The following is a 22455-nucleotide window of genomic DNA, read 5'->3' on the forward strand; positions in this document are numbered from 1 at the left end:
AACCTAGTGATTCAAATAAGCTTTTGGTAAATTAAAAGTTTTCTTTCAGTCGATTTTTTATAGTGCCGAAACAGGATTTAACTGATTTAAGATAATTTTATTGTTTTAAGCAATGCAATGGATGGTGCTGCTGTTAGTTGTCCTCAGCGTAGTTGCAGCTAGAGATAAGCGGGACATTGAACACACACCTCTTCACAAGAGGAATGCTCAGAATGCTCTGTTAGATGTCAGAGATACACATGTTTCTTTCTCTCATTCGGAATTTGCTTATGATGACTCTGTAAAGTAAGATCTGACTTTGACGTATTTTTAAGAGATGTTTTTGAAAGATCTTTGTATCCTAAATGACTTAAATTTTTAAATTCTTATCAAATATCATTCTTTATAGGACAAAAAACGTTTTGATCTATCTAAAAATATAATTTATTGCATTAATTGCACTGTCATACCATTACAGAGTGTATGCAAACACTTCAAAGATCACGAATGAGGAGGCAGTCGAGATAACATGGGAGAACCCTGCAGCTAGTCTGTTCGACATGATAGCTATTTACACTCCACCTTCAAGAGGTGTCAAGGTAACAAATTATACGGAATCTTGTACCTACCTGAACCAAACCTTGATTGAACTGTTTTACAAAAAAACCCAAAATCAAACTAAACTATATGGATTTAGGTCGTTTTCTAAAAATGTTCAGTTTGATGATTTCATCACCTTTTTCAGGATTATTTAGACTTCAGATACGTGTCAGACACCAAAGGATGGCAGAAACACCAGGGAGTGTTTCACGAGATCTTGTTCAACATGCGAGCTGATTATGAGATTCGTTACCTTGCTATAGGTTACCTGTCATCTACCTTTTATTATGTGTATTTCACGTTTCTGGAGACTATAATTTGTAATTAACTGATTTGTGCGGTCCCTACATAACAAAGTGCCCAACTAATATAAATCTGAAAGTAGAAATTTTGTCCTTCGTTAACTTCTGATCTGTTGTTTGTTCAAAACTTGCTTTACCTTTTATCTAGGAACGAAGTTGTGATTGAATTTTGTTCATAAAACATTTTACTCGTTCAGATAAACACCAAAAAGCGACTGTAAAAGCAAGTTTTAAGATCTCAGTCCCCGACAACGAACCAATGCATGGTCACATAGCAGTCACATCCAGACCTGGTGAAATAAGGGTCATGTGGGGCAGCGCTAAATCTGATAAACCCAGAGTCAAGGTCCGATATATTAGTAATATTATCCGTAATAATATGCCAATTTGATTTAGATTCATTAAATATTTCCCAAAATTAAGGTTCTGTAGTTGAGACACTATCAATAGACTTGGATTGTGATGAAACATTGGCACATTTTTTGATAAATCAATTAAACAGACAAAACAAGCATGTAACCACCTAATCGATATTACCAATGTCTATAATTAGGAATATATTTACCAACCACCTCCTCCAATTTAGTTCCTAATTTCCAACCCTCTCCCAGTTCTCCCAGTCACCTGACTTACAGAACCCAATGACAGCACTGGCAACCACCACCACCTACACTGCTGATGATCTGTGTGGGGCACGTGCTAATGTTACAGATCCTGTCATGTATCAAGATCCTGGCTTCTTCCACACTGCTCTTCTAACCGTTACTGCCGCTATTTTGTTGTGATTTTTATGTTGCTGTAATTATCTTATCTCCTTTTTGCGATAATACTAAAGGCTTACTGATCCAAAATCTGTATATTATGACGCAGTGAAACTATCGGACTACAATGTATGGGGACTTGCCACCCCATGGCAACATCAAAATATATTACTTCCTTTTACTTACTAAAATGTTTAGTAAATACCTAATTTTGGGATTATCTGCTAGGACCTAAAGCCAGGCGTCACATACTATTACACATACGGAACTAACAAAGCTACAAGCAAGACTGCCTCCTTCGTTGGAGCACCCTATCCAGACGCCAAGGTATTTTGTTACTACATTACAATATAGTCTACTTACTATTCATCATTACATTAACAATTTAACATACTGTGAAATTGAATGGAAATAAGATAATATATAGTAGCATCTCGAACTGGCAAAGTTTTAAAGAATCTCCACCGCTCAGGTAGCAGTGACAAAGTTTATAGGATACGGAGATATGGGAGTCTACTACCCGCCCTACAATGGTGACAGCATGGGGGCAGCGGGTGTCACACGCAACCTCGAACAGGAAGCTGCTAAAGGTCTGGACTTCATCCTCCATTTCGGTGATCTCAGCTACGCGCGCGGGAGAGGCTACATCTGGGATCAGTTCATGACACAGATGACTAGTGTGTCGGAACAGGTTCCGTACATGGTGGGGGTCGGGAATCATGAGTACGATCACGTGAGCGGAGGAGAGAAGGATCCTAGTGGGGCGCCTGATAATGGGTTCCGTCCTCAGTGGGGGAATTATGGGAATGACGGAGGTGGCGAGTGTGGTGTACCCACCTCGCACAGGTAATTCCAGCACTGACTACTTCTTTTCATTTATTTGTTATTATTTTTCTTTATTTTAATTCGGTATTCTTAAAAGCGAGTAAAATCTCAGGACATATAATATATTATATACAAACCCATGCAACTGTGAATTATTATTTACAAACTACAATCTCATTACAACACAACTAATATTACGGGATCCGGATTATTTTCTTATAGGAGACTACATCTGAATGCTTTCTTATGTCTGCTCCTGTCATGTCATACGATATTCTTGCCATAACATATAATATAATCGAAAATATAACTGTTTTCCCCACTCCTAGTGCCATACTCATTACTCAACTTATTCCACACTCTACAATGTCCACGAAGACTGCTATCCTGAAATCTAGATTACACTCGCGTAAATCGTTTAGATGAAGAATTCCTGTGAAGATGTCGATCACTCAAACTACCATAATTCGTCTCCGACAGATCCAAATACTGACGAGAGACGACCTCTATTTTCTCTAGACACTCCACTAAAGAGTGCCCAACTGCTGATTGATAAAATTTTTCTTTCTCGTCGATGGGAACTTGTAAGATCGACTCAAGTTGTTTATTTAAGAGGGAAAACGTGAGAGCAGCAGCAAAAGTAGCATCTTCAAGTGAGGTATCAGCTGAATCCCTCTTCTCATTCTTCTTCTCATTCTTCTTATCAGCCTGATTCCCTCGCATTTTCAACCCGATCGCAATAGAAGTTAAACCCACCAAAACTGATACCACCGATTTTTGAAACGAAAATCCCATGTGATTTTGAAGAATAGACATAAAGACAGAAGCTGCACCACAACTGGTTACTCCTACAAGTAATGTCTGTCGAGCTAGAAGTGATTTATCTGATGTATCTTTTCTTTCTGGGTCTTTTTCAACGAGAACATCGCAAATACTGTTCAGGGCCTCCCCAACTCCCGCCCCTACTTCTCTCAGTTCAGGCAGGGTTTGCTGGATCAGGGTTTTCAAGAAGGCTTCAAATGTAATCCCTTCATCAGGATTTCCCCAGGATTCATCTGGATTTCCCCAGGATTTACTACGAATGATACTCTGCTGTGAAGAGTCGTTCAAGGCAGCTGATAGCTTAGTGAACCTGTACTGTGCTTCTTCTATCATCTTCTGAATCCTTATCACACTCTCCATTGTGGCCTTCTTTTCAGTTTCTTGACGATTGTTCATTACAATCAGCTTTTCCAAGGCTCCGTCAAGGTTGTGATTTATTGTGATCAACGAGACTGAATCCGCCAGAAGTTTGATGATTCTTTTCACCCAGTAAAACCATCTCAACCCAACCTGTACATACCCTTCACAGTCCGTGTCGTTCCCTAGCCAGTCTACTTTGAGTGTATCCGTACTTTCTTTATCCATTGTGAAGGATTACTGAATTTGAATTGGCTGTTTAATAATTTAAACTAATTTTACAGAAGTGATTTAATGTATGCTCGCTAGTACTACGCGTACGGTCCTTTCAGCTTATCTTTAGATTGAGCTGGCTTGCACAAAACAGAAGAATATGATATAAACAAATTTGCAAAAGTCAAGCTGCAAATTATACGGCGACAGTCTTGTTTTCGTTATAATTTATTCGTAGAGGAACCAAGAAAAGTAGAGGAAGTAAGAACCGTAAAGTAAGACTATTAACAGAACAACAAACGAATGTATCATAACAAAACGTGACACTAAGACAAACTTCATTGATATAGATCTAGTTAACTCAATCAGGTTTGTACATGGAATTTGGAAAAATGGCAAAGGGTAAGTTTGACTGATACTTCCACTGACCGTATTTTCATACATTAGCTATCAGACAAATTGAAAAATCCTGTAACACAGCCGAAATATCTTAGAAGATGCGATAACTCCAATAACTCAGCAATGATCGGAATTTCAAAATGCTGAAGGACTGGTAACTCGTATGAATACCTTGATGTTGAGCTATTTTTAACCATCTCGTCCCCTGGTTGTACGTGTAATATAGTAGGGGGGAGACAGTGTATTGTAGGTGATTTTACGTAGATAAAGATAGACGATGGAATGTAAGCCACACCCTACATTCCTCCCTCCCTCAGATACATAGCGCCTGATAACGGTAACGGAGTGTTCTGGTACAGTTTCAACTACGGACTAGTTCACGTGGTGATGTTCAGTAGTGAGCACGACTTCAGACCTGACAGTAGACAGGTTAGTATTCATTGTAATCTTGTAAATATTTTGTAGATAGTCTCTTAATATCTTGAGATTGTAAATACTTTGTAAATATCTCGTTATAGGAAGATCTTATAAACATTTTGTTACTGTCCAGGGAATATCTTGGGACCATCTTTCAAACATCAAGCTAAAATGTTGTGAACAGCTGTAGGTTGCTTGAATTAGGGTGGCATCAGATGACAAGCACACGTGTCACGTGTGTAATCTAATTAGGCTCATGGACACGATAAGTAAATAAATCGTGTAAAACAGACAGTTCCAGAATAAGTAATACTAAGTTAAATCGAATTTGGTATCAAGGTCAAAACTCGAAACCATGTGATTTTAAATTATATTATCTGTTTGCTAGAAGTCGGTGACACGGTCTGAAAGCATTCTCTGGAATGAAATTAAAAACTTCCTTTACAACCTCGTGATGGCAGATAGTAAGTAAGCAGTTGTGTTTGTGCTTTATCAAATAAAGAAGTAACCAATAAAACTTCCCAGTACCTGTGGCTGGAAAAGGACCTGAAGTCAGTTGACAGAAATAAGCACCCTTGGGTTGTAGTCACTTCTCATCGACCTCTTTATACTAGCCAGGTAATCTTCTTCTTAATTTGAGTACTAATCAGTACCCCATCAGTCGTTAGGTACCCCATTAAGTTGGAAGTCAATCAATGCCTCAGCTTAATAGAGCAAAATGATTTATTTGTTCTAGGACAGATAATCGAATAAAGGAGCTATTTAGGGTATTAATATTGATCGCTATAGTTTGTCAGTTTGACAATAGTAACATAACAATCATAATAGCTCGTTCTAAGGCACTTTGCCAAGATATACAGGTAAGTATGGGAGGCAGCACAATCGTACATATTGTTGTTAACGTTACACAACACAGATACTTGATATACTTTTTTGTAGTTTGTTCTACTTCCTTCTTATTGACATTGTATCAGTGCTTTTACGTACTGTATGTCACCAGACACCAGCTTGATATTAAAATTTGTATTCAACTTTCTTTAGTTTATCTTCTCAGTTCTCAATGAGTCATGTCAGTCAAAAAATATTTCTCAGGACCAAAATGGGGACCATGTTGTTGGGCTTCACATGATAATGGCACTTGAAGAGCTTTTTTACACTTACAAAGTCAACATTCACCTCTCTGGTCATTATCACAGGTCAAATTAGTTTCTCAAATTATGAGTCATTAATAATGAGTTATTATATTCTTAAACTTACTCATGATTTCTCGTTTCCAGGAGCAAAATGGGGACCATATTGTGGGGCTACACATGAAATTGGCGTTAGAGGAACTTTTCTATAATTACCAAGTTAACCTGCATATGGCGGGACATCTACACAGGTTTTTTAGTTCATATTGGCAGGATTCGAAGCTTTTTGACATTGTCGGCATTTTTAATTTGTTGTGGCAAAATTTTCAAAATACTTAAATGTAGCACGCAGTACATACTGTCAATTATTTATCTTTGTAAATTTTCACGTACGTGCTGAAACGCGCGCATTTTGATTTAACAAACGCAAATGTCACAACAAAAACAAACTCCATCCGATCCTTTTTAACATAGTTAAATTCTAGTTACGAGAGAACTTGCCCGGTGGTTGCTGGAGACTGTGTAGCCCCTGGTCATGGTACTGTTTACGTTATTAACGGAGCTGCTGGAAAGTTCCTTGATGCCCAAAACTACGATCAATATTCATGGTAATTACCCTTCAAATTGTGATTAATAAGCTAATTAGAATAATTATCTTCAGCTACGAGAGCACGTGCGCAGTGGTGAGTGGCGATTGTGTTAAGCCCGGAACTGGAACTGTTTATATAGTTGTGGGCACTTCTGGTCATTCTCTTGAACAGCAAGCTTACAGGCCGTATTCTTGGTGAGCGTCAGTTTGTCGCCAATCATGTGTTATTTGAATGCAATATTTACAGTACCCAAAAGTCAAATGATAATTTGTCGTCCTATTTTGATTATTAAAACCTAGTCAATTTAAAAGTTGATCGAAATTCGATTGTTGGCACTAAAATCCCTGATTTAAAGTGGTTTTTCAAATTATCGTCTATCAGTTTACGTGTCTATTTTATCACACTTCTACTTATCGCACACTCTCAAGTATTCTCTGTTTCAGGTCAAAGTATCATAACTGTGAAAAGTTCGGATACCAACGCATGACAGCTAATACAACTCACATGCATGTAGAATTCGTTACGGTAAGTCAAACTTAATTGAGCTTCTAAATATAATTTGCTGCTCAACAAATCCTGGTTCAAAACTTGAGACTTTATAATATGCCACTTTCCTGGACCTAACTATCAGCTCCACAGTCGTCTTTTTATAATTTAAACTAGTTAGCAAAGAAATGGGTCCTATCTTGATTCTTGCAGTATATACTGTAATAACTTCTGTATATCAGTTCATATCCAGGATATACCAATTGGTTAAATCTTAAGTACTCAAGTACGAACTCAAGTACGAACTCAAGTACGTACTCAAGTATGTACTCAAGTATGTACCGTTAAGTAAGGTTCGGAGTAGTAGACAAGCGATGTCAATATTATTCCACTTAGGCACCGAACCAAGAAGTGCTGGACAACATAACAATCCCAGTCTGGGACGAGAGTGCTACAAAACGGGAATTCAAGAGACGATGATAACGGACTTAGGACATCAGCAGTTTCGCCTTAAATCACCTTCATGTTTTGTTACGTTCTGCTAATTTCGTTGGCTGATATTTATTTTTATAGATTTTGTTTCTTGTAAATATTTACCCATTTTGTTATTCCTGGCCCTTCAGTCCGTACTTTTTCAGAATTGAAAACTAATTTTATTTAACTACCGTGACCGTGTTATGTTTAGGATAAAGAAAATTCTTCTTTAAGATGTAATCGTTAAATTGATACTGTTCGAAAATTCTGTCAGCAATACAGCGTATATGTGAGATTTATCGATCAATCTTTTTTAAAATTCAATACTGATTGCTAGCAGAATTTTCTTTTTATGACAAATCACAGAAATGATAAAACAAAAATAACAAATGTCAAGCTTTTTTGCGAACACTGAACATGGCGTGTATAATGTATTGATATGAAAAATACTGTTTTATATGATTCTAATTATTTGTAAGAAATGTGGTTATAACAATCAACTGTTTTCACTTAGTTCTGTAATCAATAAATTAATTAATCTGCAAAGTTTTAAAGATTTACAAAACGTATTTATAAAACGTCCTCAATAATAGATAAGTCGATCCGTCAAGTGATTTCAAACTAAAACAGTGGATAGCCTGCTCTGCTCTTCGTAGAATTCTGATATCTTATCGTACACCTGAAAAACATACTGATCACAATCATTGGCCTACATTTTAAAATTTAGGGCATTTATTTATAATTTGCAAGATAATTGATATCAAAACCTTGGGAGTCTGAAACGAGTTAAAACTTTCGTACTCCTTAATTTTCATTCCTACTCACTACTTACCTGGGGACCCCAGGCTGTTATGTTCATAAACATAATAAAGATTCGGCGGAATGACAGGCTGAGCGCCGCCCAGTAAACGCACTACATGCTATAAAAAGTATTTCATTGAAAGAGAAACCCTACCTCGCTAGATTCCACAGTGAAATCACATTGGAGGCAGAACTGAGAAAGTTGTAAGAAGTTCAGCAGACTCTTATCATCTACGTCACACAGTAATTCGTGTCTGTTTACAAGAAACGCTGAAAGATCAGATCCCCATTTCTTCACTTTTTCTGCCTGTAATTGATAATGAAGTTATTGATGGAAGAATCTTTAAATTATCGGAGTGTAAAGTGTAGGGGTTTGATTTATTATACTATAATCACATTTTGGAACATTTAACATTGTCAAGCATCAAGTTCTTCCTACCATTTCTTCTATCCTCTCGACCAAGGTTGAATCAAAGTAGAGTTCAGCTACTATCTGAAAATATGGAAATCGTGAAAGCTTCCTATTTAAATCTAATTCGTAGAGAAGAAAGCTGGTCATGGAACACCGACCAATTTGTCACAATTGTTTTCTATCGAAGCGCTCACGTACGCGCGATTGAAAAGCATGTGCTTTAAATCCGCGCTAAATAATCAAAATTATTAGGAAGAACTACTCCGCGTGTTCCATAACCACCACCATGTGTGTGACCGATTTTGTGGCAAAAATGATTAAAGTCTGATTATTTAAACAGCTCCAAATTGTGCAGCATACCATTCCAAGACCGTGAATATCTTCGATGTAATTAAATTCCAGATTATCACCACCACTGTGACCGAAATCTCCGATTTTGCATTGGTAGTGTCGATCGAGGAATATGTTCTGACTGAAAATAATATCCCACCATAATTATTAAAATTATGTTCAATCCAATGAGAAGGCGTGATGATAAATACTAAATAGGGCATAAAAACCATCAAAACAACGAGCCCGTTCATTTATCGAAAAAATTCAAAGCATGAAGCTGGGAGAAAGACCCAGGAATTTAATCTCTGTAAGCGAGGACCACATACCTTGAAATATTTAGGTGGGCAGTTTGGAATTTAGAGTGAAGTTCGAAGACAGCAGTAGCGATATCGTACACTATTTGCACTCGGGCCGCCCAATTCAACTTCGGTAATTTGTGCTGAATCAAATTAGTGTTTTCAACAGTGCGAAAACATGATAAAAGATATTTTAAAACATGATCTCTCTGTTTTTCTAGAAGAAGTACTTTCATCTGGATTAAGCTAGCATTCGTAGGAATGCGAGCAAAAGTGCAAAGACTTAATGGGACAACTAATTCAATTTGTCCAACTTATAGAGATAAGAAACCTAAAAGCGTTAAATTTTCACAAATTTGCATACAACAATATCATTCACTCATTGCAGTCATTGGTGATCTCGTTCTTTATCAAGACAAAATAACAGAATTACAGATAAAAGTGACGAAATGGGCCGATAAGAGCACGTACATTTGCTGCAATAAGTGAGTTGAGAGGTCCAAAGTTGATGTGCTCGTAGACCAACACCAGGTGTTTTGTATCGCAGCTGTATCGGAGAAGGTTGGATATCCCCTGGATAGGACAGTTCTTTCTCATCTCTATCTGGTGGATGAAAAACGCTTCGTTTCCTCGGAACTGAAGATGATAAATGTATTGTAAAGAAAAAATACGTTATTACTTCCAATTGGATTTCTGGGCGTCAGGTAGTTGGATTGTTTTAGTTTTTAGATTCTGAAATTATGTGAGATGAGACCTGTAGTAATACAGTGAACATCTTGATTCTTGAGATTGGAACAATGCCGTGACACAGCTGGTGTTTGAAAACAAAGAACCAAAATTAAGAACTTAATTCTTTTGTTCGCTCCTTAATATTAGCTATTTATAAAGCTTAATTATGTGTATGGTACTACACAGCACTGACCACTGACGAAACTCTTTGACATTAATTCTTCATTACGCTTAATAAGGTATTTCTTGCTATATTTTATTCTTGTATTTAACATCGACAATAAAAACTGCAATAATAAGCAATATCTCCTTTACTAGAACCCTATCATGCAAGCTTACTGCCTAGTGCTTACCAATTCTTTGTACATTTTGAGTACTTTTGAAGCTGGCTTGTAACACAGTATTATACATGTATAACCGAGAAGATAGTGTTTCGTCAAGGAATCAAGTATGCCCATATTTGGCTTGGTGATCGACTGTTCATATTGTAATCCAGTGTTACAAGCTCCTTGTAATGTGTGATGAGGCTATCTAACGTGTAAGAAATGCTACTGATGTGGCTATTCTGTGATTAAATACATTTTGTTGATTATAATGTTATGATTGCATAATTTATTGAAACTTTATTTTATTTCAGTATTATGTGATGGGATGGGAGGGTTTTGACCAGGTGTAGCCAGTCCACGCCCTGGCTCCATAATATAATGACTTTGTTTCACTTCTACATGAAAAGGTCGAATACATCCAACGTGTATGAAACGCGGAGAACTCGAATATGAGTCATATTATGTGACACTTAAGTTGTTATTGGCTTCCTTAATACATGAAGCCAGTACTTCTTATGCTACGTGTTATAATATAAAAGTGCCCACTCAAATAGTGCAAGTTTTGAGCAAACTGCAAGTTTTGATAAAACATAAAATAATAATTACATAGATTAGCTAATAAAGTAACGTACTAACTTCTTGATATAATATGTGATTTAATATGAATACTTTAAACTTGGAGTTTACGACGTTCGTGCTATTTTTAGATAAATATGCTGATTGTTGTGAGACGCTATTACTGTTGTTAGACACTTTCACTGCATCGCTGCCGTTCATTAATTCATTTTTAAATGTTCCACTCGCTTTTAAAGCGTAAAATCGATATACGATTTAAAACAGTTTTAAACCGGTTTATTTACTTTTCATGCGTTTCATTAATCTGAAAATATTCTAAAGCGCTTCATTAGCTTTTAAAACGATTTGTCTTCTTTAAATTTGGTCTATTTTTGTCTATTTAGTTTCATTCAGTCTATTAAAACAACCAAATCTCTTTGAGGACTAAACATATAGTGCCCAGTCTGGCGGTGTAAGACGAAGAATCTGTTTACCCTAATTAGTCATTAAGTAATTACCTTATTATCCCACAAAACTGACAGTGATTACGTCCCAATTATCCCATAATGACATGCGCATATATTATACACATAAACATGGCGAATTAAACAATAATGTTTACTACTCTTTGAAGTAAGCTTCCTGGTACTGCACATTCACATCACAGTTGACTGTGTATTACTGTGAAGGAGACACTAACAGAGGAGATTCAGTGTACGTACTCGGTTTTATACCAGCCACAAGGAGTGAAGTTACAAAAGTAGATAACATGTCTTTAAACTTTAGATAACATAATGTACAGTGAGCACCTCAGACATGATTTTAACTAAGGACATGACGGGTACCTTACCTGATATAATGTGTACAGAACAAGACATATTCAGTGAACCTGTTTACATACCAGCCCCAAAAAGGGGTCCAGACTCTACGGCGTAAGTCTCTATGGCGTGAGACTCTACGGCGGGTTAGCGTTAGGGTTAGGGTTATGGTTAGGGTTATTTTTAGGGTTATGGTTAGGGTTATGGTTAGGGTTAGGGTATGGGTTAGGGTTAGGGTTAGGGTTAGGATTAGGGTTAGGGTTAGAGTTAGAGTTAGGGTTAGGGTTAGGGTTAGGGTTAGGGTCAGGGTCAGGGTTAGGGTCAGGGTTAGGGTTAGGGTTAAAGTCTCACGCCGTAGAGTCTTACGCCGTAGAGTCTTACGCCGTAGAGTCCCGGACCCCTCAAAAAGCCACATAGTACAGTTAGAATACCGTCTTCACTTCGTAAAAACTAGATACCACCTGCGCTAAAAAGTAAATAACATGTTTGCGGTGTAATTGTGCCTTTAAATGCTAGATCTGGGCTGGCGGCATATTTCCTTAAAAACTAGATACCATGTGCGGCGGTAAGACGTGATTTTGATACAGAAGAACATTCCATCTGGCGACATGGAATCTAACTGATAAGTGTAAAGTGAGCAGACACCCGTAGATCAGAAGGAGGGTGTGGTGTTGTGTTGTTGTTATGTGTTGAAGTGTGGTGAAGTGAGGGAGCCCTACAAGTGGTCACATATCATTGATCTAGTAGCACTGTGCCACATTGTTGCCATAACAATACCGGCTCTTAGCTGGTAAATCAGTACTTTAAGATGACTCAACATTAATTGTTACTGTGGTTAAATTGCTGGCCCAGCAAAAGCGGGATGACAAGCCGGACAAGACCAGCAGTTTTGCTTGACAAACACCTAATTTTATGTAGTACGACAAAATCTAATAACTAATTGCAATGATGAATGAGACGGTGATAATTGAAAACTTGTCATCTTCCAACGGTTTATGTTGCATTAAGTTTACTATAAAATCTAGAGACATCAAATGGTAATGAGATATGATTTATTGTAGTAGAAAATAGGTAATTCCATCCCATTCCCCTTAGTAATAATTTACCAATACAAACTTATAAAAAAAGGAAGCTGCACATAAAAGCTCAGAGCCCTACCTTCTTGAGAACCTGAACCATGATCTTGCTGCCGTCCAGCTCTCCAGTAAACATGCAGCTGTGATCATTCTCGAGCACCAGAGACCCTCCCATCTCCACCGGGGTGGGTTCCAGTGCGTTGGTTGCCAGGAACACGTCGTCAAACATGATGTGATCTGGGGTCTTGGACAGCTTGCTGAGTTGGCTGTATGCTGTTGGTATCGCGAACAGGCCGAACTTCTCTGGGGAGGTTAGAAGGATTAGAAAAGTAGTTGTAAGTTGGGTGGCTGGAGTAAAGTTAAATTTGGAATTTGAATCAAGTTCCAGTGTTCTAATTATACAGTGCACACAGTACAATGATAATATCTTCTGAAGTTTAAAGCAAACGTTCCATAGAACACGTTCCCAGTTTCACGCTTATTTGTGTACTTTCAACACTTTTTTAGCTCACTGTCACAACAGTGTAACCGCAATGTTTTTATAGTAATAAACGTGGGAACAGCCGTTAATCGGCGCTAATGATGCTCTGTTTATGTTAACACGGCTGTGTGAACGTAATTATGAGAAATATTAAATAGGCTGTGATTAAAAACATGTTCACAGTAATGTAGTACACATTCATATGATGGAAGTGTGTACAAGCCAGTAAATTTGGGCTAATTTCCTGGGATTTTCTAAAATTCCGGTATTTTACATGTTACGGTAAATCGTAGTTCGATTGAAACCGTATTCATTTTATCCCAAACACATGTAATCCTAGTATATCGGAGCGATAAATCGGGGTATTCAGCACCTACAGTGATAGCCTTGTCTTATATATATTGTATTTTTAATCACAACGCTTCATGCCCATAGACATTGTAATAAAATCCCCAAATTATGTGTTATAATTATCAATTACGAGTCTCGAGCCTTCATTTAATTACTGACTCGGTCACGTGTCTAAATAAATAATAGGCACCACATTTAATTGCCATAGAAACGGTTATCTAATATTAATATTTAACATGCTACAATAAAACATAATTCACAACTACATATTAATCATATTATGTTAATACACTCTTTACTTATTTGTTTTAATTATATTACCATGTCAATATAATATGTATAATGTACATATTATAATGTTTGATATGTTTTAATATTATGACCACTCTCACACATATTATGTTTCAGTAAGCACAAGATTCTCACCGGAGAAAGAGACTCGTCTGAAGAAGACAGTAGCCTCGTGACGTCGCTCGTCCCACTCCCTCGTTAAATCCTTCATAAAATCATCGTCATTTGAGATCTTAACCGGACCGAACAGGCTGTGATCAACAGGGTCTGTTTCTTCGTAGTTGGTGGGCTGGCATTTTGTGGTGGTTGTCATGGCTACCCTGTGTCAAATAATGGGTGGTGAGGTGAATCGGGGAATGTTATTCAAATATATTAATCAATATTGTCTTACATAATATTATGGTGCGTGATGAAAACAGCAGATGTAGGAATATTAATAACTGTGGTTATATCGGGACAATAAGACGAATGACAGCCACAACAAGACATTCCAATCATTCCTATCAGTACAGAACATCCCCAGTGAACCTCCCAGACACACCGAACGTGTGCAATCAAGCAATATTGTCCAAATTATACTTTATTTCAACAGAAAAATCCAATTGGGCAACCAAAAATTGCAAAGACAAAGCGTAATCAAGCCAATGCCTAAAATGTTCGTCCGGGTTTTAAAAATACATATATAACGTAACACATATATAACGTAGCTAAGTTTGTTATACTTATGACATCTAAAAGTCGTGAACCAGAGAGATTTGGTTACAACAACATTTTTAACAAACACAAAAAACATAAGTTACATAACATTACCATCACCATACTTCATAAGAAACGATATTAACTATTAAGTTTTAAAATAAGCTATATTGTATAGCTCATGGTTTTAACTGAAACTCCACATAACGTTACATTATTCATAACAACAAGCTGGAGTCATGGGATGGATGACAACACAATAGCTAGTGTAGTATAAACGGGTGTACTCCCCACTGTGTAAACTTCTGTGATTTGTGTACACAACTCAAGAAACAAGTACACAACTTCTCTTAAGAAACACGTGCCTTGTTGGGAGGTTATTAAGTGCACTACACTAAATATCTTAGATCTCTGTCTCCCGTGCCCGGGTCTGAAAATTCTGACTAATTATCAATAATTATAATATAGAAATGTTGTTGTGCACATATTAGAACAAGTAGAGGCCGTTACATTATAACAACGTAACAACGTAACAGCGTAACAGCATAACAGCGTAACAGTGAAAGGTGTGGTGAAGGTGAGGGAGCCCTACAAAGTGGTCAACATATCATTGATCTAGTAGCACTGTGTCACACATGTTGCCATATCAATACCGGATCTTAGCTGGTAAATCAGATATTTAAGATGACTCAACATTAATTGTTACTGTGGTTAAAATGCTGGCCCAGCAATAGCGGGATGACAAGCCGGACAAGACCAGCAGTTTGCTTGACAAACACGCTAATTTTATGTAGTACGACAAAATTAATAATAAATTGCAAGTGATGAATTGAGACGGATGGATATTGAAAACTGGTCATCTTCCATCGTGTTTATGTTGCATTAAGTTTACTATAAAAATTAGGATACTTCGAATTGTATTGAGATATGATTTATTGTAGTTGAAAATAGGTAATTCCTTCCCATTCCCCTTAGTAATAATTACCAATAACAACTTATAAAAAAAGAAGCTGCACATAAACGTCAGAGCCCTACTTCTTGAGGATCCTGAACCATGATCTTGCTGCCGTCCAGCTCTACAGTAAACATGCAGCTGTGTTCATTCTCGAGCTCCAGAGACTCCCATCTCCACCGGGCGCGGGTGGGTTCCAGTGCGTTGTTGAGTTGCCAGGAAACACGTCGTTCAAACATGATTGATCTGGGGTCTTGGACAGCTTGCTGAGTTGGCTCTGTATGATGTGGTATCGCAAACAGGCCGAACTTCTCTGGGGAGGTTGAAGGGATTAGAAAAGTAGTTGTAAGTTGGGTGGCTGGAGTAAAGTTAAATTTGGGAATTTGGATCTAGTTCCGTGTTCTAATCATTACAGTTGCAACACAGTACAATGATAATTCTTCTGAAGTTTAAAGCAAACGTTCCATAGAACACGTTCAGTTTCACGCTTATTTGTGTACTTTCAACACTTTTTTAGCTCACTGTCACAAAAGTGTAACGCAATCACGCAATGTTTTGTATAGTAATTAAGTGGGAACAGCACGTTAAATCGGGCGATAATGATGCTCTGTTTATGTTAAAAACACGGCTGTGTGAAGGTAATTATGAGAAAATATTAAATAGGCTGTGATTAAAAACATGTTCACAGTAATGTAGTACACATTCATATGATGGAAGTGTGTACAAGCCAGTAAATTTGGGCTCTAATTTCCTGGGATTTTCTGAAATTCGGTATTTTACATGTTACGGTAAATCGTTAGGTTCGATTGAAACCGTATTCATTTGTATCCCAAACACATGTATCCTAGTTTATCGGAGCGATAAATCGGGGTATATCAGCTCCTACCAGTGATTAGACTGTCTTATATATATTGTATTTTTAATCAACAACGCTTCTGCCCATAGACATTGTAATAAAATCCCCAAATTATGTGTTATAATTAATCAATTACGAGTTCTCGAGCTTCATTTAATCAATGACTCTGGTCACGTGTCTAAATAATAATAGGCACCACATTTTAATTGCCAGAGAAAACGGTTATCTAATATTAATATTTTAACATGCTACAATAAAACATAATTCACAACTTACATATTAATCATTATTATGTTAATACAATCTTTAACTTTATTTGTTTTATTATATTACCATGTCATATAATATGTATAATGTAAATATTATAATGTTTGATATGTTTTAATATTTATGGGACCACTCTCACACATATTATGTTTCAGTAAGCACAAGTTCTCACCGAGAAAGATGACTGTCTGAAGAAGACAGTAGCTCGTGACGTCGCTCGTCCCACTTCCCTCGTTAAATCCTTCATAAAATCATCTTCATTTGAGATATTAACCGGACCGGACAGGCTAGTGATCAACAGGGTCTGTTTTCTTTCGAGTTGGTGGGCTGGCATGTGATGGTGGTTGTCATGGCTCCCTGTGTCAAATATTGGGTGGTGAGGGAATCGGGGGAATTGTTATTCAAATATATTAATCAATATTGTCTTACATAATATTATGGTGGGTGATGAAAACAGCAGATGTAGGACTATAATAACTGGGTTATATCGGGACTATAAGACGAAATGACAGCCACAACAAGGACATTCAATCATTCCTATCAGTACGACATCCCCAGTGAACCTCCCAGACACACCGACGTGTGCAATCAAGCAATATTGTCCAAAATTATACTTTATTTCAACAGAAATCCAATTGGGCAACCAAAAAATTGCAAAGACAAAAGCGTAATCAAGCCACTGCTAAAATGTTCGTACGGGTTTTAAAAATACATATATAACGTAACAACATATATAAACGTAGCTAAGTTTGTTATACTTATGACATCTAAAAGTCGTGAACAGAGAGATTTGGTTACAAAAACCATTTTTAACAAACACAAAAACATAAGTACATAACATTACCATCACTTACTTCATAAGAAAACGATATTAACTTATTAAGGTTTTAAAATAAGCTATATTGTATAGCTCATGGTTTTAATGAAACTCACATACGTTTACATTTTTTCATAACAACAAGCTGGAGTCATGGGATGGATGTCAACACAATAAGATGTGGTAGTATAAAACGGGTGTACTCCCCACTGTGTAAACTTCTGTGATTTGTGTACACAACTCAAGGATACAAGTACACTACTTCTCGTAAGAAACACGTTGCCTTGTTGGGAGGTTATTAAGTGCACTACACTTAAATATCTTAGATCTCTGTATCCCGTGCCGGGTCTGAAAATTCTGACTAATTATCAATAATTATATTATAGAAATGTTGTTGTGCACAATATGAGAACAAGTAGAGGCCGTTACTTATAACAACCGTTACAACGTATCAGCGTAACAGCATAACAGCGTAACAGCGTAACAATCGTAACAGTGTAACAATCGTAACAACGTAACAATCGTAACAGCATAACAATTGTTTTGCAACCGCACAACGAAGAAGGACGGCTCCGGAGCAGCTTTTCAGAGAAATAATCTTAAATAAAACTTCAAACACCACATCGTCGGCTTTATTTTATCAATTAAGTACTGTGATTCCGTTTCGCATTCTTTTTAAATTTCAACCCTTATTTAATGAAAAAAAAACGCTGAAGTGCAAAGTTTTAAACGGCCGAGGAGACTTAAAGCTTCTCAAAATTAGGATACTTAATTAACCCTTTAACAATTTGAAGTCAAAGGCAAAGGGTTTAAGAAAGATAAGACTACAGGGTCGGGATCAAAGATCGCAAGAGGTGAAACAAGATGAAATTTGATATTTTTTTTTATTTTTTTTAAATTTTTTTTTTTTTTTTTTTTTTTTATTTTTTTTTTTAAACAAATCAAATTAAGACAAATACGTGTTTTTGTGACAGAAGGATGCTAAAAGTTGATTTGATTTGTTAACTGTCTCTAATTAAATACCTTCAACACTACTTTTACTTTAAGAAATGATTTAAAGAATATAAATGTGTCAATCCGAAATATTTTAAAGTAAACTTTTCTAAAAGCTCCTCATTTTACTTGTCAATCACTGTGGAAACTATACAACTATAATACTCTGGTTTTGGAAATATGGATGATTACTGAGGTTAGAAGTGAGGATTGCATGACAAAATGTCGTCCTCTACAACAATACATTGCACGCAAGCTTATAAATCATGAGATTATAATTCATAAGATGGGGACTGAGAAAGCGGAGTGTATGAACAGCAATTGGGATCCAAATGATGAAACAGCTCCGGACGAATCTCAAGGAATGATGATGGATGTTGACTGGAGGGACAAGGAAGGGGAGGGCTAATGTGGGTAAATTAGTCTACACATCGCGTGGTAATTCCTATATCTGCAGTAAACTCAGGACTCGTTTTATCTTAACTCAGGGATCAATGGTATTGATAATGATAGAATAAAAGTTGCTGATCACACTGTGGACACTAACTGGGTGACCGTTATCTTTATGAAGGAGTAGCGTGACATCATGTGAAGTGTTTTCCTGCTTTCCTAACGATTCTGCGAAATTTATACAAAGTTTCGGAAAGTGGAGGTGCAGAGTATCCTGATTACCGTGAATAATCAGACATATTCAGACATACCGTCATTGTTATGTGTTGAATGCACGTTATTGTTATTATATAAACGTGATAAATCTCACCGAAAATTTGATAAGACGTTGATAAAAGGCCACTAAAGTATATAATATAATTGTACAGGCATGATGACAACATGATGACAACATGATGACGTTCCAAATGATAACCAGTGTTAAATGTTGTGAGAAAATATTATCGAATGATATCTAACACGTGAAATTGATTATGGTTTTAAGCTGAGCCGGCAGTTCTTTGAGTTGTTAAACAACTTATTTAAGTTTTTTAGTAGACCAATTTTACTGAGGCTGTAAATTTATTCAGAAATATTAACATAATAATGCTTTTATTTAGGAAATGAAACAATGGAAATAATATTTATTTTCAGTAAGATCAATGATCTAAGTAAACAACAGTTAAGCTAGCACCATCCGAATAACTCAAGTTGAACCCTTTTTATAAAACGCCGACAACATTTATATCTCTACAAAAATGTCCATGAAAATAAAATCATTAGCCAATTTCAGTTCAATGATCAGTTATCATGCCGGCATATTATACTAAGGACATAATATCCTTACATGAGGATTGAGGAGTAAAGTAGAAACAGTTAAACTGACTACAAGTGAATAACTCTGAAACATACAGCTTGTTAGATGAAGCTAACTTCAATAAAACGATTCAACGTACAACAATGTGCAATAATGACTTGTTACCTCATCCTTTTTCTACACATACATACATAAACGATATGGCCATCATCAATGGTTAAAATCTCTTGACAATGAGCTTCAGAAAGTATAGTAAAAAATGTGTGCATATTATTGATGAGCAGTGTTTTGTATGGAAAACTAACTCAATAAGTTCTGTAGATGACTTTGAATCAATTGAAATTTATGACAAATTTAAAAAATATATAAATTGACATGATATTAAATTATCAGTTGCTGAATTATCAGTTACAGAATTGAATGCTTCTAAATAAACCCAGTTATAAAAGGAGAAAACCGATATAGCCCTAATTTTGGTTACCCCTCTTTTATGTATTGAAAGAGGGGTAACCAAAACACGGTATTGTGCAGTAATACCACACCCGCAATAACATTGGGCCCTAGCAACAATTAATTAATCAATGAATCAAAACATATAATATTGTACTTATAGAAAATATAGAACTCTCAAGGCTCCTTCTCCGAGCTAATGACTCTAAAGTTCCTGATTACGTGAACTTTGTCCGGCTCTGCTGTCCTTTTATTGAGTAGCTGGACGACAACATTCTTGTAGGCTATTCTGTCTGCAGCTGATCTATCAGGAGTAATGTAAACAGAACTAAACCCCTCTACATGTCTTAATAACTTAGTCTTGCTCAAGATGGTACGAGCTTGATCTGAGCTTGACAAAGTGAATTTAACTGGTCTGACTCGTTCACTTGTGTCCTTTCCAACTCTATTACATCTCAAAATTTTTGGTTTTTCGTTGAGATGGTCCAACAAAATACCAGATACCTTAGCATCCAGGTTCTCATCAGTCTCTGGAATCCCAAAGATAATCAGACTTTTACTTCGATCTTCTTCTAGGGCAACCCTTTTCACTGCAGCTTGGATTTTCTTCGGTGCAAAGGCGTTTTTGCACGTGTTTTTCAACTGAGACGAAAAGGTCTTAATCTCTTTCTGAGCTGCACTTTTCACAGTTCCAATCTCGTCATCCTTCTTCAAAGCTAACTTCTCCTGCAGATCACTGATTTTTGCCATATCTTCTTCTTGCTTAGAGAGCAACTTCTCTTGTAGTTCTATGATCTTAGTCGCATCTTCTATTATTTCTTTCCTGAACACCCTGTTGTCGTCAGCTGTTTCTGTGGCAGATTGTAACAATGGACCACAATAATCGTTCAGCAAACAGCACACTGTCTCTAGCCATTCTGATAACTCCTCTCTAGGCACACTTCTCTGGTTCAGTTTGTCAAATTGCACATCATTGTTGTGTTCGGCACCGATGTTACTTCTGATGAAATCGGTTGCTCGCTTTTCCCATTCATTTACAATTGAAATAGATTACATGTTATAAATCGAAACTTATTACAATTCGTAAGCCATGAATGAGTGGGAAAAGCGAGCAACCGATTTCATTCTCGGTATCATTTTGCATTTGATAACGGTCATTCAAATTGATATCATTGCCTTTTGTTTGGGAAAGAGAGACACTGGCAGCGGTCCACTCTACCCATGATTATGGGCTTTGGTCAAATTATGTTATGCAAATATACAAATTATTAGAATTTGTAGGTTTCAATTACATTTTTGGGTTTTATAGCATTATGCACTGGCCAGTATTTGAGTAGAAATCTGGTATGGGCCCTTATATACAGTAGGCTCCTCAATATGCTGAAGAAACAGTGAGTGCACCATAAATCATTTTTTGCATCGATCATGATAAAAGGGGGTTTCACATGATATCAGCCCCTTTCAATTTACAAATTGTGGTAGCTGAAGCTATACGAACCTTGTTTAAAAAATTTTAACGGCGGGTGATACTTTAAAAAAAGTAAAATATTTATTTCAAGACTGTCGTCAACTCGGCGCACGTTTTGGTAGGATATAAACCTACAATTAAAAACTTTCTTTGAACGTCATATCCAATATCAGGGACTTTGATGCAAATGCTTTCGGTTCAAAATCGTTTTTAATTAAATCAAAGACTTAAATAAATTCGAGTTTTGACAAGGATGCGTCGACAGTTTTCCAAATATCCATGAAATTAAATCATATTTCATTTTGTTTAACGGGTAATACTCGTAAAATATGTGTTCCGAATATTATCTGCAATTGACCGTCGACGCGGACGAGTCCAACTCGGCGCGCGTCTTGGTAGGTTATAAACCTATACTTTAACCAATACAATAACATTTGTTAATAACAGCATAATCTGCTCGCAAAATTTTCATGTTAACGTAAACTTATATCCAAAGTACATCTTATCTGTGACATAACCATGGTGTCAGATTAACTACAGCGGTGCAGATGACTGTTCACTGTTGGCATGCGCGTTAAATCATGCTAAATGATAATATATGATAGTTAATATACTCCCCAAATTGCGCGCATTGCTGTAACTTCTTTCAAAGTTCATGAATGGAGATAAATTATTTTACAATGTATTCAGAGTTAATATATGTTGTCATACGTTGTATGACCCGCCGCGCACGAAGTGCGCGACGATAAAGGGGGTCATAGTCAATTTGCAAACAATAACAAACCAGAGGGAGAAAAAATTCTCCCTCCATAATAAGGCGCCGCGCCGTTTGTATTTGTATTGCATATTTTTGTGCATAGTGAAACGACCGTGGCATGGGGGTCGC

General features: G+C 36.7%; 2 protein-coding genes across 4 annotated transcripts; one reads left to right on the plus strand and one right to left on the minus strand.

The window, feature by feature from the left end:
* Positions 1-110: 110 nt before the first annotated feature.
* Positions 111-7851, plus strand: LOC134815183 (uncharacterized). 3 transcript variants are annotated; one of them, XM_063823694.1, is made up of 13 exons: positions 111-285; positions 458-578; positions 725-842; positions 1079-1227; positions 1493-1642; positions 1871-1969; positions 2115-2488; positions 4576-4687; positions 5201-5293; positions 5768-5871; positions 6467-6589; positions 6839-6920; positions 7278-7851. In XM_063823694.1, exons 1-13 carry the CDS (start codon positions 113-115, stop codon positions 7359-7361), a joined length of 1782 nt encoding a protein of 593 aa, XP_063679764.1. In that variant the 5' UTR covers positions 111-112; the 3' UTR covers positions 7362-7851. The 3 variants fall into 3 exon arrangements, with proteins under 3 accessions (XP_063679764.1, XP_063679762.1, XP_063679765.1); XM_063823692.1 differs by lacking the exons at positions 5768-5871; positions 6467-6589 and adding exons at positions 5953-6056; positions 6291-6413; XM_063823695.1 differs by lacking the exon at positions 5768-5871 and adding an exon at positions 5953-6056.
* On the minus strand, positions 7586-14140 carry LOC134815184 (uncharacterized). Its single transcript, XM_063823696.1, has 8 exons — positions 13960-14140; positions 12784-13004; positions 9669-9833; positions 9228-9340; positions 8929-9040; positions 8596-8649; positions 8311-8463; positions 7586-8034 (listed from the first exon to the last, which is right to left on the minus strand). Exons 1-8 carry the CDS (start codon positions 14135-14137, stop codon positions 7972-7974), a joined length of 1059 nt encoding a protein of 352 aa, XP_063679766.1. The 5' UTR covers positions 14138-14140; the 3' UTR covers positions 7586-7971.
* Positions 14141-22455: the final 8315 nt, after the last annotated feature.

Source organism: Bolinopsis microptera, chromosome 5 (genome assembly GCF_026151205.1).
Source record: "Bolinopsis microptera isolate Bmic1 chromosome 5, MBARI_Bmic_1.0, whole genome shotgun sequence".
In the NCBI taxonomy this organism is placed as follows: domain Eukaryota; kingdom Metazoa; phylum Ctenophora; class Tentaculata; order Lobata; family Bolinopsidae; genus Bolinopsis; species Bolinopsis microptera.

Excerpts from the sequence above, each read along its gene's own strand:
- LOC134815183 (XM_063823694.1), top strand. The coding sequence starts at position 113 with ATGCAATGGATGGTGCTGCTGTTAGTTGTCCTCAGCGTAGTTGCAGCT. Across the intron at positions 579-724 it reads CACCTTCAAGAGGTGTCAAG|GATTATTTAGACTTCAGATA; the intron begins GTAACAAATTAT and ends CACCTTTTTCAG. Across the intron at positions 843-1,078 it reads GATTCGTTACCTTGCTATAG|ATAAACACCAAAAAGCGACT; the intron begins GTTACCTGTCAT and ends TTACTCGTTCAG.
- LOC134815184 (XM_063823696.1), bottom strand. The coding sequence starts at position 14,137 with ATGACAACCACCACAAAATGCCAGCCCACCAACTACGAAGAAACAGAC. Across the intron at positions 13,005-13,959 it reads CAGACGAGTCTCTTTCTCCG|AGAAGTTCGGCCTGTTCGCG; the intron begins GTGAGAATCTTG and ends TAACCTCCCCAG. Across the intron at positions 9,834-12,783 it reads TGGTTCAGGTTCTCAAGAAG|TTCCGAGGAAACGAAGCGTT; the intron begins GTAGGGCTCTGA and ends TATCATCTTCAG.